This window comes from Pomacea canaliculata, linkage group LG3, assembly GCF_003073045.1.
Source record: "Pomacea canaliculata isolate SZHN2017 linkage group LG3, ASM307304v1, whole genome shotgun sequence".
NCBI lineage: Eukaryota > Metazoa > Mollusca > Gastropoda > Architaenioglossa > Ampullariidae > Pomacea > Pomacea canaliculata.
Window position 1 is genome coordinate 19,417,794 of NC_037592.1, and position 22,052 is coordinate 19,439,845.

General features: G+C 40.1%; 1 protein-coding gene across 1 annotated transcript; it reads left to right on the top strand.

The window, feature by feature from the left end:
- The first annotated feature begins 657 nt into the window (after nt 1-657).
- On the top strand, nt 658-21,686 carry LOC112560050 (putative ammonium transporter 1). The gene is given in 14 exon segments (XM_025231618.1): nt 658-1,427; nt 5,524-5,613; nt 6,199-6,432; nt 6,893-6,999; nt 7,224-7,287; nt 7,290-7,360; nt 9,545-9,778; nt 10,110-10,248; nt 11,986-12,080; nt 14,035-14,161; nt 14,854-14,970; nt 15,430-15,456; nt 16,977-17,006; nt 20,987-21,686. Coding segments are annotated over 14 exon segments (1,608 nt in total). The 5' UTR covers nt 658-1,276; the 3' UTR covers nt 21,109-21,686.
- Nucleotides 21,687-22,052: the final 366 nt, after the last annotated feature.

A 22,052-nucleotide genomic window follows, 5' to 3' on the forward strand; every position in this document is an offset into this window, starting at 1 on the left:
AGCCTTAGCAGAAGCCCTGATTCTATACATAAAAATAAAATGCATGATATATTTAATGCACGGTATAGCTATAGAATGAATTCTATAAGTACAAAATGCATTGTATAGTTGTAAAGAGAAAATTAGAGAAAATCTCCACTCTTGGTGCCCCACTCATACCTTGTGGGATGGGCCTTAATGCAAAGTGGGTTAAAAATATGTAGTGAGCATTCGTTACGCTTTACTTGGGACGGCAGTCAACAGCGAATTGACAATGTTAAAAAAGGGAGGGTAGGGGATCTGCTCTATAAACACTTCCCCTTTCCTGTGCGTCGATCCCGTTTCTCCCTATAACCCTCCCCACTCAAACACCCAAGACTGCGTGGCGTGTTGAAAGCCCAGCAAGAGGCGATTTCATTGTGTACAGTATTTCTAGGCACTGCTACACATAATGACAGTTATGAGATCAACATAATTACTAAACTTATCCCCGTGAATTGGCCCTATTCGCCGGTCACCGTGCCTTATCTTTGTCAACATTGCTACTATACCCACAGCAGTTTCTACATAAAAAGCAAACCCAGCAATGTGGATGTGAGGGCTTTGGAGCAACGCGAAAATCTGTCATCTACACTTTTTTTTTTTTTAGCTGTTTACTATAATGTCTGTGTGTGTGTGGTAAAACGCATTAGCGTGTGGGCACGGGTCATTGACCAAGGCTGTTATCAGGCAGACAGTCGGCTAGCACGTGTCCGTCCCCTGCCCACCTACCCACCTACCCACCGTGTAGTGGATGCCATGGCAGCTTGGCGACTGCGCGAGCGGGTGTCAGGCCTCGAGACACGTTTGGGGTTCGGCTTGTGTATAAAGACACTCCCCTGACTTCACCTGTACACATTAAGAGACGATGCGCCTCAAGACAGGTGTTCTCTCGCCGCTTAGCGAATAAAGTAGGTATTTTATTCGGCAGTCCTTCCGCAGCGTGTGTTTTATCAGTATAACCAGACACAAGAGTATCGTGGTCATCCTAAAGTGGTCTTATCTCGAATTACTCTCCCCTATTCTGTCAGTCGGCCTGCACTCTCTTACCTCCGATAAATCCGGAATCACCAACTTCGCGAAAGTCGGTGGCAGCAGTCAAAGAGAGACTCGTGTTGTGACTCTGCAGAATGTTCGGCTGAAGGTTTTACCAGTCAGCGACAATCAAAACATCCGACGGATATATTATCCGTTCAGAAAACGGACTTTCTATATTTGAAACACCTGTTTGTTCTACGAACATCGTCAACAGAAGACAATGAATACCACTACTGTGGAGTCCAACTACACTTCAACGCCCTCCAGCGAGATGGACAGCCAGCTGTACGACCACCTATCCGGCCAGCTGGAGCAACTAATGTCCAACGTCGACCAGTTTTATTTACTGGTCAATGGCATGCTTGTTTACAGTAAGTACAACGACATTTAACATGGAACAAATGCTTGCCCAATTATTTCAAGTTAGCTCATTTTTCTGTCGTTATAAAACTATGGAACGCCTTTCATGTATTAGCAAAAACGATTTTACTGTCTTTAATCTTTCATCGAGTTTATTTTGGAGATATTCCACTGCATTACGTTCGACTAGGAGTTCGACAAATGACTCATTCCGGCCAGTGTCTGGACGGGGAAGCGTACTCTGCCAACTTCAACATTCATTGGCGATCTTTTAAATTCATAAAGTAGAACGTTTTTTTCAACCAGCTCTTGTCTCTGTCGAACGCTCAGAATGCTGTTCTCATCCTGATCGCAGTGAAGACACATGCCATTAAAGCGAAATAGTAAACACGGGTTCATTGTGCTTACAAGGCGAAGTTTTGACACTAATAAACAGCTGTTTATTGTTGGCTACACATATAGTGGCGGTCACATTTATCTAGGTTTTATCTCCAGGTACTTCTACCCACCCTGTTTTATTCTTCTTGAGTCGTCCGTGTCCAGTGTACAGTGTTTTTAGTTTGCGATAATGACTCGAAGTAGGCTCAGAGAAAGAGACTGTAAAAGTTGTTTTGGAATCAAGTTGAAGTGCAACTGGCATACTTCTTGTTCCTAAGCAGACGTTTCCTTAGTATATCCGTAGTACCAAACATGTCTGTAATTTTCAGGGTCTTGTGGACAACCATTTAAAAATAATCAGTCAATATACCGCAGATTCCCTCTCAAGCGCTTAGATTAAAAGGTCTTTTAACAACAAAACAGCAATTTCCTATGTGTTTGTACTTTTAACAACAACTGACATTTTCTTGACGCTTGTCAGACAGGCTTTACTGGCGACTGGTTAGTTGAAAACGGTGAGTGAAAGCATTATTATTAAGATCATCAAAAGAAGGTCTTTAATACGATAAGTTCGAGGCTTTGGTGCTATGAAAGGAGTCTTTACAGCGCGATTCGTGTGTGTTATTCACGATAATTAAAGGCAAGCCTAGAGATCAGTGTTACTGTAAATCATCATCAGGTTTAATCAACAGGAGAATCCAAGAGAGTAGTAAGTGGTTATTTGAGAATTACTCTAGGAGACGAGAGAGGATTTTGATAAAACAAAAATCACCAGAGCATTGCTGCTTGGATTGAATGAACTCACAGAAATAGCTTTAGTGGCATGAACGAGCACTTACATTTTTACAATATCGTATTTTCTGTCATTAAAGGATTTTTTTTTAATCTACCTGACCTCGTTAGTTCCTGAAAGTTGATAGATGGGTTCAGAGACACACCAGGTGTGTAGTTCCGGGTGCAGGCGACAGCGATCCTGCTTCATCCCACGTACAGGTCTCCAAATGTCGGATCTAGATAAAAATAAACACTAAACAAACATCCGGGATGAGACCGGTCTGCAGTACAGCGCATGGAGAGCCACTCTAGTTACCACAAACTCGTTTGCATCGAATGTAAAATGGAGGAAAGCCAAGGCGGCTCTTACAAGCTCGAAAACATCTACTTTTTGTGTTTAAAGAATGATTATATTGATCGGTAGATGCACAAAAATAAAGAAAAATAAAGACCTCTCTTTGAAATAAAAATAGAAAGGTAGTTACACGTTCGCACTACAGTTCGCAAATCGAAATTTTGCAGCATCTATCGATGGGGTACCGTTTGGAAATCATGGTGTTTCCATTATCCCCATATAAGAGCCGTTTAACGACTGAGGTGTTTTAACAACGGCTAGTGTACTAACGAGCAGTTTGAAATGTTAATGTGCAGACAACTTTCACTTTCCAGGTCAACTGGTGATGTCAATGCATCAAATGGATTCGCTGTTGTCCGTCCTTCGCATAGCGCGAACACCCTTCCCGTCCTAAGTGTTTGTTTTTTGTTGTTGTTTTTTTTAAGTAAAACCCTTGTACGTTATATTTATTTATTATTATTTTACTTTATGATTTCGCTACAAAAGAAATGGCTAGTTTCGGCAATGTTATTTCATGAGTTCAAAAATAAAATAACAGTGTTTAAGATGTTATGATCGTTTTCATCTCATTCTGTGAGACTATTGTCCGATTGTTCACCTGTTTAATTATATTTAATATTTGTACATGAACTATATACTCATTCGTTTGTGTACTTTACATATTTATTCATGCGTTCTGCACATATTTGTAAATGTACTCTGGCTGTACACATTTGTATATTTATTTCTTTATATACATTTGTACATATGGGCAGCTTTTATATGTGCTTGTAGTATACTTTGTACATGTTTATAACTGAACTATTTTTCTTCCTGTTCTTTGGGAATATCGCTGTGCAGCGCCAGTAGGGAGCGTTGTATGTCAGCTCAGACCCTTGTCGACGCTGTTACAGGGGGAGGACCCTAATGTTGTTCGTTTGTTTTACTTAATAAGAAAGTGATTTTAAGGTTGACGAGGAAACAAGAGTGCCCGGAGAACATCCCTTCCCTCTGACATATATTTAGAGAGAAGGACCCGTATCCCGAAAATTCTCAACACTGACGTTACGAATCGTCCCAAGACTCAGCAAGGTGCCCAACCTACGGCCCGCGAAGGTGCCTCATCCAGCCCTCTCCTTTTAAGAAGACACAACATGGTTTCATTTTTAACATCGTGATTCTGGCAAAACCGCCATGGTTGGTTGGTTTATTTAGTGTCACCACAATACCAAAGAGACATTGCTCGGCAGACTTTCTAATCTAACCTACTGAACAATTTACATTGTCTCGGTTGTTCTGGGCCTTAATTTAATTTACTTCTACCTGTGGTCAGTTAACTTTATGCAGCCCTTCATAGTGTTTAAAAGTTGTTGAGCTTAGCGCCATAAAAAAATTTCAGAGCTGACAAAATTGAAACGGAGGTTTGGTAAGCGGACTGTCAAGGTTGCTGACGTCATTCTTCCCTAAGGCTCCCGAAGTTTTTTTCCCTTCACTGTGACCTTTACACACACAAAAAAAAAAAGGTCAGCTTCCGGGATAGATCGAGTGAGGGAAGTGTGGTAAACTTTACCTGCTTCCGTAGCTATCCCTTTTGTACCTCTGCATTTTCTCACTCGGCGACCAGACTGTTGACATAGCCAGACAACCTGCTGACTAGCGTGGGCGTGCGGTCACGTGATGTAACTGCACTGCTTGCTGTACTGTCTACTCCAATATTCGAGCGTCTATACCGGATCCGGACTTTCTCTAACAATGGGCGTCAGTGTCTGAAATAAAGCAACTTTACTTCCGTGTTTCTTCAAGAATCTCGAGTATTGCGATGTGTGTATAATTATGCCCTCGATGTTCGGGTTCTCAGTGTATGCGCTAAGTGTTATTTCACAAACTTGCACAAACATCATTACACCTAATGAGTTAAATGCGTAGTTGAATGTGCTTGCAAGCGCTTTTCTTTAGCCTTCTGTAACAACAAAAGATGGTTTCAAATTATTTCGCTTTGAGGTCTGAACATCTTGTGTACAAGCATGAGCAACGCGAATAGCAGCCACGATAGTCAGACCAAAACTGGAGGGACGGAGAAACTGTTATTGAGTTTTCTCTTTCTGGTGGCCGGGGGGGGGAGTAGGGATACTGGACTTGACCACTTCCCCTTCCATGGATGTAAGTTAGTGCCTCTTTCATGAGTTGGTTCTAAGTAAACTATCCCACTCTCGTCCTTCCGACTAAGTGAGTTTGTTTCTACAAGCTTAGTTTTGTACAAGGGAGTTTGTTTCAAAGCGATGTGTGAAGAACATGTGAGATGGAATTGTTATCGGGGTACCATCTCTATCTTGAAGTCGATTATTTTGTTATTATAATGCCGATTTGTTCTGTATGTTTTCCTGTGCTATGTCGAAACGGAAGTGTTCGTTGTCTTTCTTTGCAAACTCTCACTGCTAAACAGTGGGGCGTAGAGAGATCGTCATGTTAATCCTACCAAAGATAGTATTCAGTATCTTTGCTCACTTCAAATGCAGGACACTATACTATACTACAGCAAGGACAATAGAACATTGCAGTGTTGTTTGTCGTCAATGTTACATTCACACTGTTCTGCTTGCATCTTTCATGTTTGTGTGCAGTAATGCAATGTGGCTTTGCGTTTCTTGAGGCGGGGTCAGTGAGGAGCAAGAACACTACCAACATCCTGATAAAGAATCTGATAGATTCATGTAAGTATGCTGCTTGGCTTGACCCGAGCATTAAGTAGCTAATTTACTTGTTCGTTACCCATGTACATACGAACTCAGAACCAAATCCCTCTCCTTCTCTTACACACACAGAGTAATGCTAGAGTGATAAGTCTCTCTATCGTGTGAGAGTCTTGAATGCCTGTAGTCGCATTTTCTATGATATCTGATGATGTGGGTTTTCTGCTACGGGTACAGGTGTATAGCCTCCAGGGCCATAATTAAGAAGGGAGGGTAAGTCTTTGCCCCGGAACATTATGGCGTAAAAGGAGAAATGTATAATGTGCGCAGCGAGGGCGATCTATCTTGGTAGTGGTGCTGCGCATTACAAATCCCCATTATTATTATTAATCATCGTAGTTAAACGGTATCAAGACTCCGTAATGGCTGTAGTTTTCTAAAGCAGTGATAACGATGTCATGGGACGTGTATGGAATCTTGTAAACACATTCGTTGACAACACAGTTGACTTGATGTCCCCATTAAGCCCCAAAGAAAGGATAGCCTCGTATAATTACTACTGCCACTGTTCAGCCACCTCACTAATGGCGGGGTTTCTGTGTCTAGTTGTGGCAGGTATAGCCTACTGGCTTTTCGGCTATGCATTTGCCTTTGGTGAGGGAAACAAGTTCATCGGCTACGAGAGAGGGTACTTCGCCCTGTCCGACCCGCCTGACGTCAAGTACGCAGAGTTCTTTTTCCAGTATTGCTTTGCAGCCACCGCCGCCACCATTGTGTCTGGAGCTGTGGCAGAGCGCTGTGAATTTTTGGCTTTCTTTGTCTACAGCTTTTTTATGACAGGTGAGATCTTTCATACATAAACATTCTTATTGTTGTAAGTTTTATTTTTGGTATTGATCTTTGTAACCTGCTGTGTAACTTTATACCACGCGAGGTATTTGCAAAGAGCGTTCTTGATTGGTGCACGAAGGGTTTGGCCTCGTGCAGGCTCACATACAAAAGACAGAGTCGGCGATGGGGGGAGGGGGAGCATGTCCGACCGCCCAAAGCCCCGCGATAACAAGTTCCCCGTCAGAATGAGACAGTTCGAAACTGTTTATTGCCCTGTTGTGCCGGCTTCCAAAGGCCCCGCATCCCCCTCTAGCGCTGGCTCTGCAAAGGATATAAGATGCTGCATAGTCCTTCCCACATGCCACCGTATTATTGCACTAACATTTACAACCTGTTTTTCGCTATTTTCTAAATAATATCGAACTTAAACCTATTACTTGGCTGCCTCTAATTTATATTTCTTGCGCAGGGTTCATCTACCCTGTCGTGACCCACTGGGCATGGAGCTCTGGCGGTTGGCTGAAGTTAGGACAGGATTATATCATCGATGGAAAAAGCGTTACAGTTGGTTTCCAGGTATAGCTTTATGTACATAATGTGTCCGTGTAAAAAGTTGAACGTTTTGTTGACAATGATATCTAAACCCTGTGTTTTCTTTCATTATAGCTATAGCAATCAAGAAAGATTAACACGTTGTCGAAGAATGATAAAGGCTTAAATACACCTAATTTACTCGTGAAAGGAAAACAATCATTATTATTTTTATTTATTTATTTTTGGTCATGTTCTCTGTCTCGCAGGATTTCGCTGGCAGCGGCGTGGTGCACGTGGTGGGTGGAGCCTCATCCATCATCGGCGCCATTCTCATGGACCTCGCATCGGGCGCTTTCACTCCGAGACCAAGACGGTGCTTGGCCTGCGCGGTCATTCTGTGCCGGTAAATCCCACAGACATCAGCAACACAACAGAGCATTTTTTAAATAACATTTATTTTGTCTCACAGATACATAACACATAAAATACAATGTTTTACAGTATTAAATAAACATATGCACATAAGATAACAGTCATTTGAAAGAACATCCATCTGACAAGCAAGCCAACTATGCAAAATCTTACACAACAAAGTCTGTGTTCTTTTTACATCTCATACAAATAAAGCGTTATTAATGCATCCAAATAGGACAAGATGTTCACTGATAGTTATCGTTGGAGCATTTGTACATTTGTCTACTAGACATCTTTGTTTCTATAAAAAAAAAATCGTAATCGTATTTACGATTCCAAAATATACGCTAAATATTTGCTTTTTCATCTCTGCAAAGGCCGCAGAGATCATCATCTAGTTTCATGTGCAATAATATTTCTTTTGACCTCAGAATTCTATGTAGCACTCTGATTTGAAGCCATTATAATTTAATATCTTTTATGTTAGACATTGTCTTAAGTATGACATACCAATTAACATTTCTGTTTACCCTTTCTCCCATTTCAAAGAACAATGTGGCATACATAAGTTAGATATCATTCTATTACAGTATAGTCTTGCTCCTTTCTGCATTGATCGAGTTATTCTAAGAGTTTTGTTTGTGTCATATGTAAAGGAAGGTGATTCTGTTATATTTAAATTTATATATATATACACATGTGTATATATATATGGCCTTTATGCAACCATTAAAAGAGACAGTTAATGTTAACATCATATTCATTTTTAACAGCTTGATAGGATAAAAAGTTTCCTCTTTCATCCATTAAGTGTTTATTTTCTCCACCCATCTCCTTTATAGAATTGGCTTATTACCAATCGTAATTCTGTCATTACAAAAGATAGGTCCTAATAAAATTTCTTTATGTTTTTCACATACTTTACTCTCTCCAAATATCCTGCACGCTTTTAATACATCTGTCCAGAAGCTGTTTTCATTTATAAAGGGGAAAGCTGCAGGGCCCAGTTTGTCTAAATAATCTATTATTTTGGGTATGGACACTGCACTGCAGTCTCTCCTTAGCGGGCCAGTGCATACCCACGGAGTAGCTTTGGAGGAATTCATTGTCTGGTGCGATGACAACTTTCTAGAGCTTAATGTGAGTAAGACGAAAGAGATTGTCTTTGATTTCCGTCGGAATTCTCCACCATGTTCTGTATGTGTCATCCATGACAAGGAGGTGGAAATTGTTTCTGCTTTTAAATACCTGAGCACCATCTTCGATAGGCGACTTTGCTGGGATGTCAACACTCAACATGTCGTGACGAAGGCTCAACAACGCCTCTTCCTTCTCCGGAAGCTGAAGTCTTTCTCTGTCTCCCACCAATTTCTTCAGCTTAATTTACTAGAAGGAACAATCACTTTAGTTGTAGCAGGTCAGGTTGTAAAAAGCGTGAGTAATGGTAAATGCCCAGGGAGCGATGGATGTACTGTGGAGTTTTTTAAGGTTTTTTGAAAATAGCTTGGTACTTCCATTATTAGATCACTAAAGGAAGACTTTCTAAAAGGAGAGTTATCAGCTACACAAAAAGGTGTAATTATATGTATACCTAAAGCAGATAAGCCTAGAGATTAAATTAAGAACTGGAGACCAATCACTCTCTTAAATGTGATATATAAGCTTTACTATCTCTTATCCACGAGGATCAGTCTGGCTTTATCCGTGGAAGATATCTTGGGGATAATATTAAACTGATATATGACGTGATTGAATATCTCACGTAAATGAACAGCCTGGTTTACTAATATGAAAAAGCCTTCGGTAGTGTTAGCTGGAGTTCTATGCTTGATATTCTACATTTCTTTGGCTTTAGCCCCCTTTTCTGTAAACGGATTACCACCTTTTATACAAATAATCAAATGTGTCAATGAATTGCACATTATCGGCATAGTTCCAAATAAGAAGAGGATGCAGTCAGGGGACACCCCCTTATTTATTCATTTTGTGCATTGAAATTCCTAGCTATTATGATCAGGAAAAACTAATATATAAAAGGTATACAAATTCACAACTCTAAAAGTAAAATCGTACAATATGCACGTTTTTCTGTGAATAATTCTTGGCCGCTGCGTCCTGTGAGCTGTGGTGTGTGTTGTTGTGTTAGTAACTCTCCACACACTGTCTGTGGCAGCTGGCAGCCCTGGGAGGCTTCATTCTTTGCTTTGGTTTCCTGGCCTTCAACGGCGGCTCGCAACTGAACATCAGCGGCCAAGGCAGCGGCGCCAGCGCCAGCATCGCTGTGGTGAACACCATCATTTCCGCCTCCGCCTCCGCCTCCTTCACCCTCATCCTGGGGAGGACGGGGGTGTTCGGCAACTCCACCTGGAGTCTCCTCGTTACCCTCAATGGTGCCCTTGCCGGCATGGTGAGTATCACATGATATATGTCAGCTTCTTAGAACACCAACCTCGCTCTAGAAGAGCATGTACAGAATGGTCGTCCTCGCTTTAAGAGCACATATAGAGAACGTTCACCCTAGATGTACAAAGCACGTGTACATAGTGATCATTAGCGTATGGACAGACATAAATAGTGTGATCAACCATGTCACGAAAAAACATGATGCTACACTTTAGTCGGACAGTCACGTGTTGTAATGTGTTTATATCTCAGCAAGGTTTGACAACCACTGTCAGGAAAAGATATGATGCTGCGCTATAGTCCGACAATCAAGTGTTGTAATGTGTTTTGGGCAGGTGGCGATCTGTGCCGGGTGTGACAAGTACTATCCATGGGGGGCAGCAGTGGTGGGTTTTGTGGCCGCCATTTCCTACAAGTTCCTCTCCTGGCTGGTGGTCAAACTATACGTGGACGACCCTCTGGACGCAATTGCGGGTCAGTGGCTCACTGTCTAAGATGTCACACTTTGCACCTCTGCTCTTTGTCATGTTACGTTGTTTGTCGCCTCATGGTCTTGTGTGTCACATATTTTTCTCTTCTTCTTTTCTTTTTATTTCCTCCTCATTTCCCTTCTTTTTATTCATCTTCCACTTCAAGTCTTCAGATTCACATTATTTTCATCGGTTCTCATCGCTATTTTTCTTTTCCTCTCGCTCGTTAATGTTCCTATAGGACCCTGGTTTCTATTTGTGCATACTGTAGCCGGTTGACAAAACCTTCAACGTTATTGCTGTCACAGGTTTATGAACTCAGCATTATATTGGCATTTAACCCTTTTTTTAAAAAAAAATCCTGCATATTTTTTCGCATGTAGAAACGAAATCGTAAGTTTTGATAGCTGCCCCATAAATTTTATTGTTATATGCTCGTTCGTGGCATGCGATGTTGCACTTCCACGCTTAAGAGTTAAGTGCGTCTGATGCAGGAATTCACAACGATCTTTCCCTGCTTCTATCCACTTGTCATCTTATCAATGGAGGTTTAGCCTTTTAGTATTTAGGTGCACACATCTCCAAGACACTTTATTGACTTATCGAAGATTCCATGCAATGGCAGGACTGTATTCACCACATCTGTTCAGTGTGCCTAACCTTCCATTGTCTTCCTTTATCATTACTGGTCAACGCAGAGAGTGCGACCATGGACGTGTACTTATGGACTGATGTCTGTATGCCGAGACTCACTCTTAGCCTCTTGCGAATTGATCCGCTGTTAGTCTCGGCGAGCCGTAACAAAGAATGTGAATAAACCGGAAGCCATGTCATCTAATTCCTCGTTTTAGTAGTTAATCTGAAATGTAAATAAACCGGAAGCTATGTCGTCTAATGCCTCGTTTTAGCATCTAACTGGGGGGAAAAATCATCTGCCAGCTGTCCAGGGATATTAGTTCGTAGTGCGACCTATCTCGGTCGTAATGCTGCGCGTTACAAGTGCATAAATTAAATTAAATTAAATTAGTTAAGTACTTACCCCACTTACAGATGGAATGTATTTCAGAAACATTCAAAATTGTTGGCGTTTGATTTACTAATAATTTAAAAACATGTACACAATTTCATTATGACAGCACGCTTGCTAAATTTAGGATGCTGTACAAAGTATGATCAAAAGACAGTTAATTCAGTTAAGATGAATAACAATAAAGTTAAAACTATTACTCCAAATCCGCCAAGGCATCTTGATAATGACATTCAGAAATCATATAGGAACATATAGGAAAACAGAGCTGGTAAAAGATTTTTATGTCCACGCATAAAACGTCAGTTATAAGACAAATTTGGCTCGGCATTTTTTCCATAGGGAGCATAGTGTTTTATTCGGATGAGGTAGTAATTTGAAAAGAAATGCTTTATAAAATCCCCCAAATACAACGGCTCATTTTCATATCTATATATTTCATATCTATATGAAAATGGAACTTTTGATGCAAGCGTGGAAACAAAAGAAGATATTGTAAAACAATGACTGCCCTATATGTACCTTATCGAAAATAAATATTTACTAACCTTTTTAAAAAAAATTTCGAAATAAGATGTTTTGGTAATTATATGCCTTCTGCTGTATACGACAATTGTTAAATACGTTTTATGTTATACGTGCTATGTAAATGTTAATTTTTGTACTGATGTACTATTCTGCAACGTGAACTAAATGTTTAAAAACGTCCTTTAGTACACTTTGGAGGAGGTGCATGGGGGCTCATTGCTGTGGCCTTTCTGGACAAAGATACTGGTATCTTCCTCCACTGGGACAAAGTCTCCGGGCTGGTAAGTTCTGTTTACATGTTTTCCTCTGATGATATAAATTTTGTACTATACTCTATACTCCGTGGAAGGAGAGCTCATGAAACATTTTAAACGTTTTTTTTTTTTTAACCATCCTGACGTCAACTGATCACGAGCAAGAACACACTTTTTTAACATTTCTATCTACTTGAAATTGCTCCTGAAGCAGTAATTTGCTGCAAGAAGAAACGGTGATACAGCGCGGAACCACGAGACATATCTTCTATCACATTCTCAATTCGTCTTAAATGCACTTATTTATATATGGCTTTTTTAAAGCTTTCACGAGGATTCCACCGGAGGTTTTCTTTGATTATTCCACAGCGCCATCGCCATCTTACGCATGAGAGGATTTGGTGGCAATATATATGCATTATCTTAATTATTTAAAAAAACTTATTTAGAAGAGTGACACAGTAATGGGGTATTTCAGAAGATAGCAATATGCTTTTAGAAGAATTCCTTGTAAGAAAGTTTTTCCTGCTGCTGTCATCAAGTTGCAATCTCATAATGGTCTAGTAATGAAACAGATGAACAAGACGAGTGGCTTCTGCTCATTAATTACCAAAAGAGCGTGCAGGTGAACAGTTTGACGAGCTCCCAGGAGACTTGAGACACATATACTCATGGATACCAACTCGAACATGCTGAGATTAATGACTGTCAAAATGGTGCATCATCCTGACTTCACGGTTCATGTGTTTCAAAGAGAAAAAAAGTCAGCTACCGCTGTTATCTTCCAAAACTGTTAGACGAGATCACCACATCATTGATGTTGACTGTCAGCTAGCTTTAGAGAAGGTCAATCGAGCAAACTTTCTCTGCTTTCTAGAAAATTGCATAGCCGTGAACGGTTCAGCGAATTCGAGAAATGGGAGATTTGCTTCTACCTGCTGTTAACAAAGATGTGGCGATCAATGGCCGTCATGAGTATGCAGCAAAGCGGTTTCTGCTGACAAATGTAGACATCGCGTGGTGACTAGTGATTGATCAGTTTGCTAATACTTCTTGTTCGCTGAATACAGAGAAAATAAAGGGCTCTGCCTCCGAACATGAAAGCAAATCCATCCCTGTGTAGTTGGAAGTGACTGAGTGTAAATAATGAATGGTGTTGTTACTTGATCTGACTTTCAGCGTGTTGAATAATAAACGTGTTGTTAGGCTACCCATTCTTCTCGTGTGCTGTGCATGTAACCATGTTTTTATGATGTAACTGGGAAAGTTGTCAAAAATTTGAGCTTGTGATCTAGTGGCTATTCCCAAGTCCAAATTCTTCCAACTATGACTGGTGGTCTCAGTTTCTGTTCTTCTGCACTCCTCACGTCATTAGTTCTGATTTCAGAAACTGTCTCTGATTAGACACTAGGGTCTTCACAATGCTGTGAGATGAGGACTAGGGGTTGAACAGAGAAAAAATATAAAGTGAAGGGTGTAGAAGAAACGAAATAGGAGAATGAAAGGAATGAAAGCATACGAACTTAAAGATTGTGATATGACATAGAAGAAAGATGTCAAAATATTGTCATAGAAAATGCGGAATCGAAAGAGGATGATAGAACGTACATGAATATACTTCAGATAATAGGATATAAAGATAATGAACATAAAGGGGGTGATAGGACAGTAAGTATATGAAGATGAAGATAGATAAAAATGTGACAGAAGGTATGAAATCAGAAAATAATGATAGGACAGAAAGTGTATGAATATGAAGTAGATGACGGACAGAACGTTTATCAACGTAAAGAGTATGACGGCAGAAAGTGTATGAACACAAATACACATCCCTTTTTGCTGCTGCTGCTGCTGCTGCTGCTGCTGCTGCTGCTGCTGCTGCTGCTGCTGCTGCTGCTGCTGATAATGATGTGAGGTCCTAGTCATAAAAATAAGTACACACGGTCACTAAGTTCACTGTTTCATTTCCTGCTGGAAACAGAAGCTGGCCTGGCAACTGGTGGGGCTGTGCGCCATCGCAGCTTGGAGTGGTTTACTGTGTTTTCTCATCTTCATTGTCTTGAAGTTGACAGGCTACCTCAGGGTGTCCGAGGAAATGGAACGAAAAGGTAAGACCGGCCTACTGCTCAAGTGATTACATCGTTAGATGGAATAAAGTACTTTTTGTCCCTGGTGTCTACAAGCTGCAAAGACATCCGAAATGATAGGCCTAAAAGCATCACCCTGCACAGAAAGGCGTAACAAAAAAAATCATGACATCAGAGATGTACTAGGATATGCCTACGCTGTCACATTCGCAGACAATGGGAATTTGTAACTTCATGGTGTAGACCTCTTTCTGTGCAAGTTGGTGTTTGTAGGCAGGTATCTTGTAACTCGAGGGAATATTTACTCGGGTACTGAGAAGCAGTATCTTGTGATGGAGAAGCAGCATCTTGTGATAAAGAAAACCAGTATCTCGTGATAGAGACAAATAATACTGAGATCAACCCCAGTGATTTAAGAAAAAAATATCTTGTACAGAGCTCAGACGGATGCTTTAAAAAAATATTAACTTAACAGTAATTTTTTTAAGGTGTATGCATTGTGGTAGACCTTTAACTCTGAAAAAATCATGAGTAGACAAAAAGTCACGACACTATATGTTACTACAGACCTAATTTATATTAGATTTTTACGGTTATAAACTCGTTACAAACTCTATAGGTAAGACTACAGTGATGACCTGATGACATTCGGCTTCACGCTATATTACATGTAACCACTACAGTATGTTATGTTATCGTGGTGTTTTGTGCAGGTCTTGACATACCAAAACATGGCGAGCCATCTTACCCTCTGGAATCTTACGGTCATGGACACATTGAGACTATTATTCGTATTTTGGAGTCAGGGCAATTGGAGCACTTCTTGCAAGGTAAGTTATATTTCAGGCAGCCACAAATAAAATACTCAGGGAGGTCAGGTAAACCAGGTAGCCATAGATAAGGGACTCAAAGGAAACACACTTTATTTCAAGTAGCAATAAGTAAACTGAGCGGGGACATGTCAACTAAAGTAGTCAGGGACCATCTGGTTCTCAGTGCATGGGGCAGGTCAATTACCTTTGTGAATGACACTTAACAGAATATAAGCTCAAACTATCAGCCGAATAATCTGATGCCTCTATACTATGAACAATATAAACAAAAACATAATCCTCGTCAGTGATATCATTGTCATCAACCGTAGTGACCAATCAATGGAAAAGGCTCAGAGACAAGCGACAACAACCGTACAGCATACCTTGATTTTAAGATCACTTACTTTCAAAACTTATCGCTGATGCTTTGATGATTATTGTCATTCGCTTACTCTCATTTTCTTTTCAAAACAGGGGGAACTTTTTCAGTACAAATTCCAGGTAAGCGCATAATGCTTTTCTTGTTAATACATACTGTTGTAGTTTTGATAAAAAAAATGATCAGTGTGTGGGAAAGGAGATGGTGAACGTTTGAGGTCATAGATACCAACAAGCTGTAACCTTTGACTTAATAAATATTAAGAAACCGTAACCTTTGATGTGACACATACCTAGAAATCGTATTCGTCATATTTCGTCTGCATCCTGTCTTGTCTGTTTTCTTGAGTCCGATGGGATTCTTTAGCATTTTTTTAATGCTGTAGTCTTCTCTGTTGTGGAATTATGTCTGACTGCGTCTACTTGATGCCCGGTGGTGTTCACTCAACTGCTGTTGACATTTGTGCGTATGTTTAGATATATCTCTGATGGTCGCTCACCAGTTTGTTCCTCTGCCATATCTGGATCTAAACAGACAACACAGAAATACAAATACAGAAGAGAGACAATGTTAGAATATCTCTTTTACTTCTAGTTAGTTCTTGTACCTCTGGAGCTGCTGCATCACCGTGCACAAGTAAAAAGACGACACACACACATATGCAGCTCCACAGGCAGACACAAGAGAGAGCGAAAGGAAGACAGACAGACAGACAGACAGACAGACAGACAGACAGACAGACAGACAGACAGACAGACAGACAGACGGACGGAGAAGACCATCAGCAACAGCCAAGGATCGTGAGAGGAATCAATGCAGCAAAGAAGAAAATCTTATGCGCTGATCGAACAGAGCAGGAAAACATCACAAAGGCATGAAGTGGTACTAAAGTATCAATAACCATCGAATTTGTGCTGTATCTTCGCCAAGTGCTGTCAACTAATAAACATCAACTGATTGCGTAATTATCTTTTCTGGGAGACGTTGCTCGGTTCGCTATGACCCACCCCTACCCCCCATCCCCACTTTGGGGCGATGAAGAGTCAGTAAGATGGTGGAAGGAAACTTGCTCAACTTAAGGAAACTTGCTCAATTTTTTTTCTTATCTCGGCAGGGTAGCCCTTCAGTATCTGTAGACAAGGAGACGGGAATAGAAGGTTCTCGATTCATAATAACATCTTTTGTAACAGTTGTGAGAGTCCCTCCCTGACTGTCCTGTTTCTCCAGACATGGCACCATGAGTTGTACGACATACCAAAACCATATTTTTCTCAGAAAATACATTTTGCGAAGCAAATGCAGCAATAAATGAATGCTACAAGCCCAATCAGTATGGATCTGATCTAAAAGCATTCAGGAGAAAGTTTTGTTTTACAGCCAAAGGAAAGAAGAGCCATTGCTGCTGAACCCACATCAGCAATTCTTGATTCTCGATTGGCCGTTTCGCGGCGCTTCCTGGCTGAGTGAATGCCTTTGGTTTCACACTTTTACTTCAAATAATAGCAGAAGTAATGTTCATGCTTTGTTGAGTAATGTTGCATGTTTATTGCTTAAACTAAATAGTTAATGCTTGTTTATTTTCGAGGCAAAAAAGATAGTTATGCAGAGTGAAACTGCATTAATCGCATTTTATTGCTTTCAGGCAAAAAACGTAACGGGCAGATAAATGAAGGTAAGATATGGTGTGCGCCTTCAGCTAATCCTTGTACATTTCTTTCTTTCTGTGTGTGTTTGTAATGTTTTTGCAGAAAGAATTCTTTTATTAGTTGTAGTACTAGTTATTTATTATTATTGGGCTTTAATAAAATACCAGAACAAGAGGAAAACAGGCACAGACAGATGATAAGAGGAAAGGGAGATTCAATAAACACAATACAAAGTAGAGTCAAGCAGCAGCTGATTGCTGATCTTGATCTGAATAGTCAACAGTCGGTATACTGCCCAAGGTAATGTCGGGAGTCCGACAGCTAGATATTTTCTGTTTAAACCTCTGTTATACTGCGGCTTTTGGTCTAGCCGATTTTCATAAACATCCTGTTTTGAAGACATAGCAATTGCGATTAGCAATTAATTTGCACGTTGGCGTTGACATTTTCGCAGAAAACATATTTCATCCTAATAAAAACCTCCATTGTTGTCCTTGCTTCTCCCGCCAGCTAGAGATTTTTGCCACAATATGTTGATCGTTACGCTGTACATACACGCTGTGGCTACATTCATCGATTGTTCCTTAATGGATGAAATTTATGTATTTCCATTTTTTCCAATTATTTTGCATTATATCCAAGTTTGAACTCAATTCTTGCTTTCAGTAACGTTGCATTGAATTTTCACAAGTATCGCATGCATAGTACAAAACCAAAGCTCAAATGCCAGCCTTGCTCGACACATCCCATTAACTGCCTCACCAATGACAGGCCTTTTCAATTTTCTTTGAAAGCTGCCTCTCAGAGAGCTGATTTAAAGGAAAGAACTAGTATTTGATTTAATTAGTGACCTTCGCACACTAATAACAGAACATTCACTGTCCAGGGCTAACTAAGGGTGAAAACGTAACTAAGAAAGTCTTGAAAGACTAGTATCACTTGTTAATGGAAACTTTTACAAGTTATCTTTATTTGTGAAGAACAGCTATCAGAGGCACATCAAGCTATTCAGTATTAAAAAATCCAACAGGGACAAGTATACAGTTTTTAAACATAGCGAACTGTTAAAAAGTACTAAAAGTCTCTTGGCCAGTCTCATGCATACGGACAATTGCTGGCTCACTGAAGGAGAGTCTGTCCTGCCAGCCTGTAAATCAGCTTGAAATAGCACTTTGGTTGCCTCAAAGATTATAATGCCATGAACTCTCCAGCAGGTGGAGTGCTAGATACTTACCCTCACAAAAATAAAAACATTTTCGACACATTGCATGAACACAATTTTGTAGATAAGCGTATATAAGCTTAATTTGTGGGATTCGTTTGGCATAAGTTGTCGAGCTTTGAGGACAGTATGAACTTGCACTAGATTTCTATGAAATGCCATCACTGAAAAGAACCCTCTAAACATATTGTGGGCTCTTCTGATTGACGAAACAATTAACAGGATAAGATACTGAGTTTTGTGTAGCATTTTATGGCTTAGTTGATTAATTCACTGGAAACTTTACCGATATTGAACTGATCTGAACTCAGGCCGTTGGGAGCCAGCACGGGCCCCGGGGCAGACGTGTTGCTAAAGAAAGTAGCTCGTCAGGTTTATAGATTCCAGAGTGACAAGAAGCTAAAGACAGACAAACGTTATGTCAGACAAATCAGTCACAAAGCATTGTACTTGTTCCTAATCTCAGCTGTCTGGTTGTCCACCAGCAAGTCAGCCTTACGACATCACCTGCCCACATTTGGCAGAGAGCACGGTGAGGGTCACTCTCAGCATCAATGAGTCATCGTCATCACAAATGGTCATCGTGCAGTTTGACAGTGTGGCCTGTGTCTGTCAGCTATATACAGGAATAGACAAAGATCACAAAGATAACCACAGTGCATCTAGCTCAGCACTCGCCAACAGATGGTTGTTAAACGGACTTATCTAGAAAACATTGATCGCGATTTCTCTTATGTACGGAAAGAAGTTGTATTAATTAACCAAGCAGCTACAACATGAGACTTCTCCCACATTACTGTATTACTGTGGACAATCATGCCTGTTATCAGCTATGGTTGTTGCCATCGCCGCTGCATGCCCGTTTTCACAGCGGCCTGCCGGAGCTAGCAGTCATATATATATACTTGCGGGGTGTACTGCATGCTCTGGAATACTTCCATAGCAAAGGTGTCATACATAGGAGTGTGAAGGCTAGTTATGTTTTAATATCAGATAGACGACAAGTATGTCTCATTGGCCTCCACAATCTCTCTCTCTCCACAGTTGTGGGAGGCCAGCGCTTGTGAATTGTCTATGACTACCCCAACATGCTGATGGTTGCCTCCAGTATTTCAGTCCGGAAATTCTTGAATATAATCTGGCTGTTTCTCAGTGATTGTAAAACTAACCTGATGATCTTACTGTTAGAATTAGGCTATTTTTCAGTGATTGTTTTTGAGACCAGCATCCATTATTATTATGTTTGTGTGCTTTTATTTTTAGTAAAGCGTTTTGAGCCCATCTTTACTGGTAGGGGAAAGTGCTATATAAATAAACATGTTATTAAATTACCAAAACAGCAAAAGATCCGCCAGTGACGTTAGTGTTAGCTTTTAAGCTGTTTAGGTAGGGGATTGGAGTTACTGGATGTGTGGTCTTATATGCGATTTTATTATGGGTGTCCTCTGCCATTGCATGGAAAGAGGCAACTCCTTTATTTTTATTATGACCTTAAGGGGAATAGTTTATTATAAATTTTACTCTCTTTTGTTTTGTTTTGGTAATGTTCATTTTACTTTAGATTCATCACCCTTGTTGGAACTTAGAAGGACAGGGCCATTTGAAAAAGGTTCTTCTTCTGCTACTTAACTTTTCTTGTATAGCTAGTTTTTCACAGTGTCTACTTTTGGCAGTGCTATTTGCATGACCACTGTTGTGTTCCAAAAGGACTTGCTAATAACTGCTTTGGGTTTTTTTAAGTTCAAGATAAAACTTATGCTATTTCTTAATTTTTTAAGTATTTACTGTCAATAGCAACATCATTAAAGAAGCTTTACTTAGCATAAATTTCAGATTTCCCATATTAAAAATTAAACAGTGAGTGTGGGGCACTGCATTTTGCACACAAATGTTTTTTGACGTTTGGAGGAGAGATTGTGTCAAGATGCAGTGGTAGTGAAACGGAGATTGTATCTAGGCTGGATGTAGTAGTGGTGAAATACAGTTTAGAATTGATGTAATGGCATTGAAACAGAACACAGTGCTGGATTGCACACATTTGCATGAGCATGTACACCTGCCACAGAGCTTTATCAGTTTATTTCGCCAGCCATGAGCCGCACAGGATTGTTTTCAGTCTGTTTCACAGTTATGAGCCCTATGGAACCTATTTCAGTTTTTCACCAATCATTAAGGCACACAAGATGTTGACTTTGTTATTTTTTTTACTTCTTTCACTTTTTATGGGTATTTGTTATAGAAGGGTTAATCGTTCGAGATCATCGTTTTTATTTCACTTTAAGTTAGCATACCATTTGTATGTTATTCATGGTTTCATATTTCATTTGTCAAGCACCTGTGTTGACTATGTTCACTATATGAGGTCAAGGTTTTTGGTTGTTACATATTTTCCAACTAGAATTTATTCAGTTGGGGATTTTTTCAATTTTTTCGCTTAGCACAATTTTAAATAAAATTTAAAAACTGAAATGTGTCTTATATAAATAAAAATTAAGGGATTACATATAAATAAGTCGTGATATGCGGAGTGTCATTATTAATTACCTACCACTTTCATATGAGTTGTTCTTTCCCCCCTCACCACACACACACACACTCACTCTGGAACAGTAAGTGCGCGTATATGCTACGAATTTGACTTTTTATTTCCTCACTAGTGGAGAAATGCGTTGACTGCTACTACAGGAATCAATCTCTCTAGATGGTTCTTTGTACAGAAAATTAATTGCATTAATGTACAACTGTCTTGCACGCTTCTCGTTTTTATATATTTTATATTTGCAGGTTTTGTGAGAAGTGAGTCATTCCAGCCAAACGGCAATCAACTTGGCTTTGAAACACCAGAAGTGGATGCTCTGACCAACAGAAACCGCCATTTCAACCAAGAAGAAAACACAGCTCTTTGAGGTGAAGGACACAGTGGCTTGCAGATATGCGAGTAGGAGAACAGTGTATCAGCGTCGTGTCCATCTTGTGTACATACGAAGTAGATGTACGTGACACAGCAGTACGCCGTTTCTCATCTGTTTCTATGTACATGGTCTTCAGCTTCACCCCTACTTGTCTTCTGTTTGTGTGGACCGTCAATGCACGAGCAGCATGTCCCAGCAGTGTCCGTCAGCTGACGCCCAGTTCAACGTTACAGATGTGCGGGCTCAGTACTGACTTTTCTGTGCTGTCTGTGTCTGTGTCTCACGAAATCCCTTTACGGTGCACTTAACACATTTAAACCAGAATGTGAGAACAGGGGAAATTAAGTGACCAACCTAGTAGAAAAACAGTCAACATACTTTTTGGAAATGTAAATATGTCCAAGATTTCTGGCAAAACTTTCAAAATTATGTGTCGAACAAATGTGGGATTATGACAAGGATGATTTTAAGTGAACAAGTTTTATTTGGATGCAGTATAACTTAAAGACAGATGCCGTACTGGATTTAATCTTACTGCTTGCTAAATCATGCATATACTCTTGCAAAAAAAACCACACACACACCTCAGTTGCAACCATTCATTCAGATACTGCAACATAGATATAAATTTGAATTTTTTAATGCACGCCTGGAAATGAAAGAAGAAAAAATTGTGAAACATTGGCTACCTTATATGCAACTTGTCGACCAGAATTTAAGCATTGGCTAGACTTTTATACATACATGTTGACATACATTACCTTATGTGTCTGTTATATTGTTATATATGTTATATTGCAACAGTGTGAATGGCTTAAGCCAGTGATGCCCAACCTTTTTCGGCCTGGGGGCCATATACATTTCCGACATGCGAGTCACGGGCCGCTTCACCGCAAAAATACAAAAAAGAAAAAAATAGAGCATTTTTATTAGAAAAA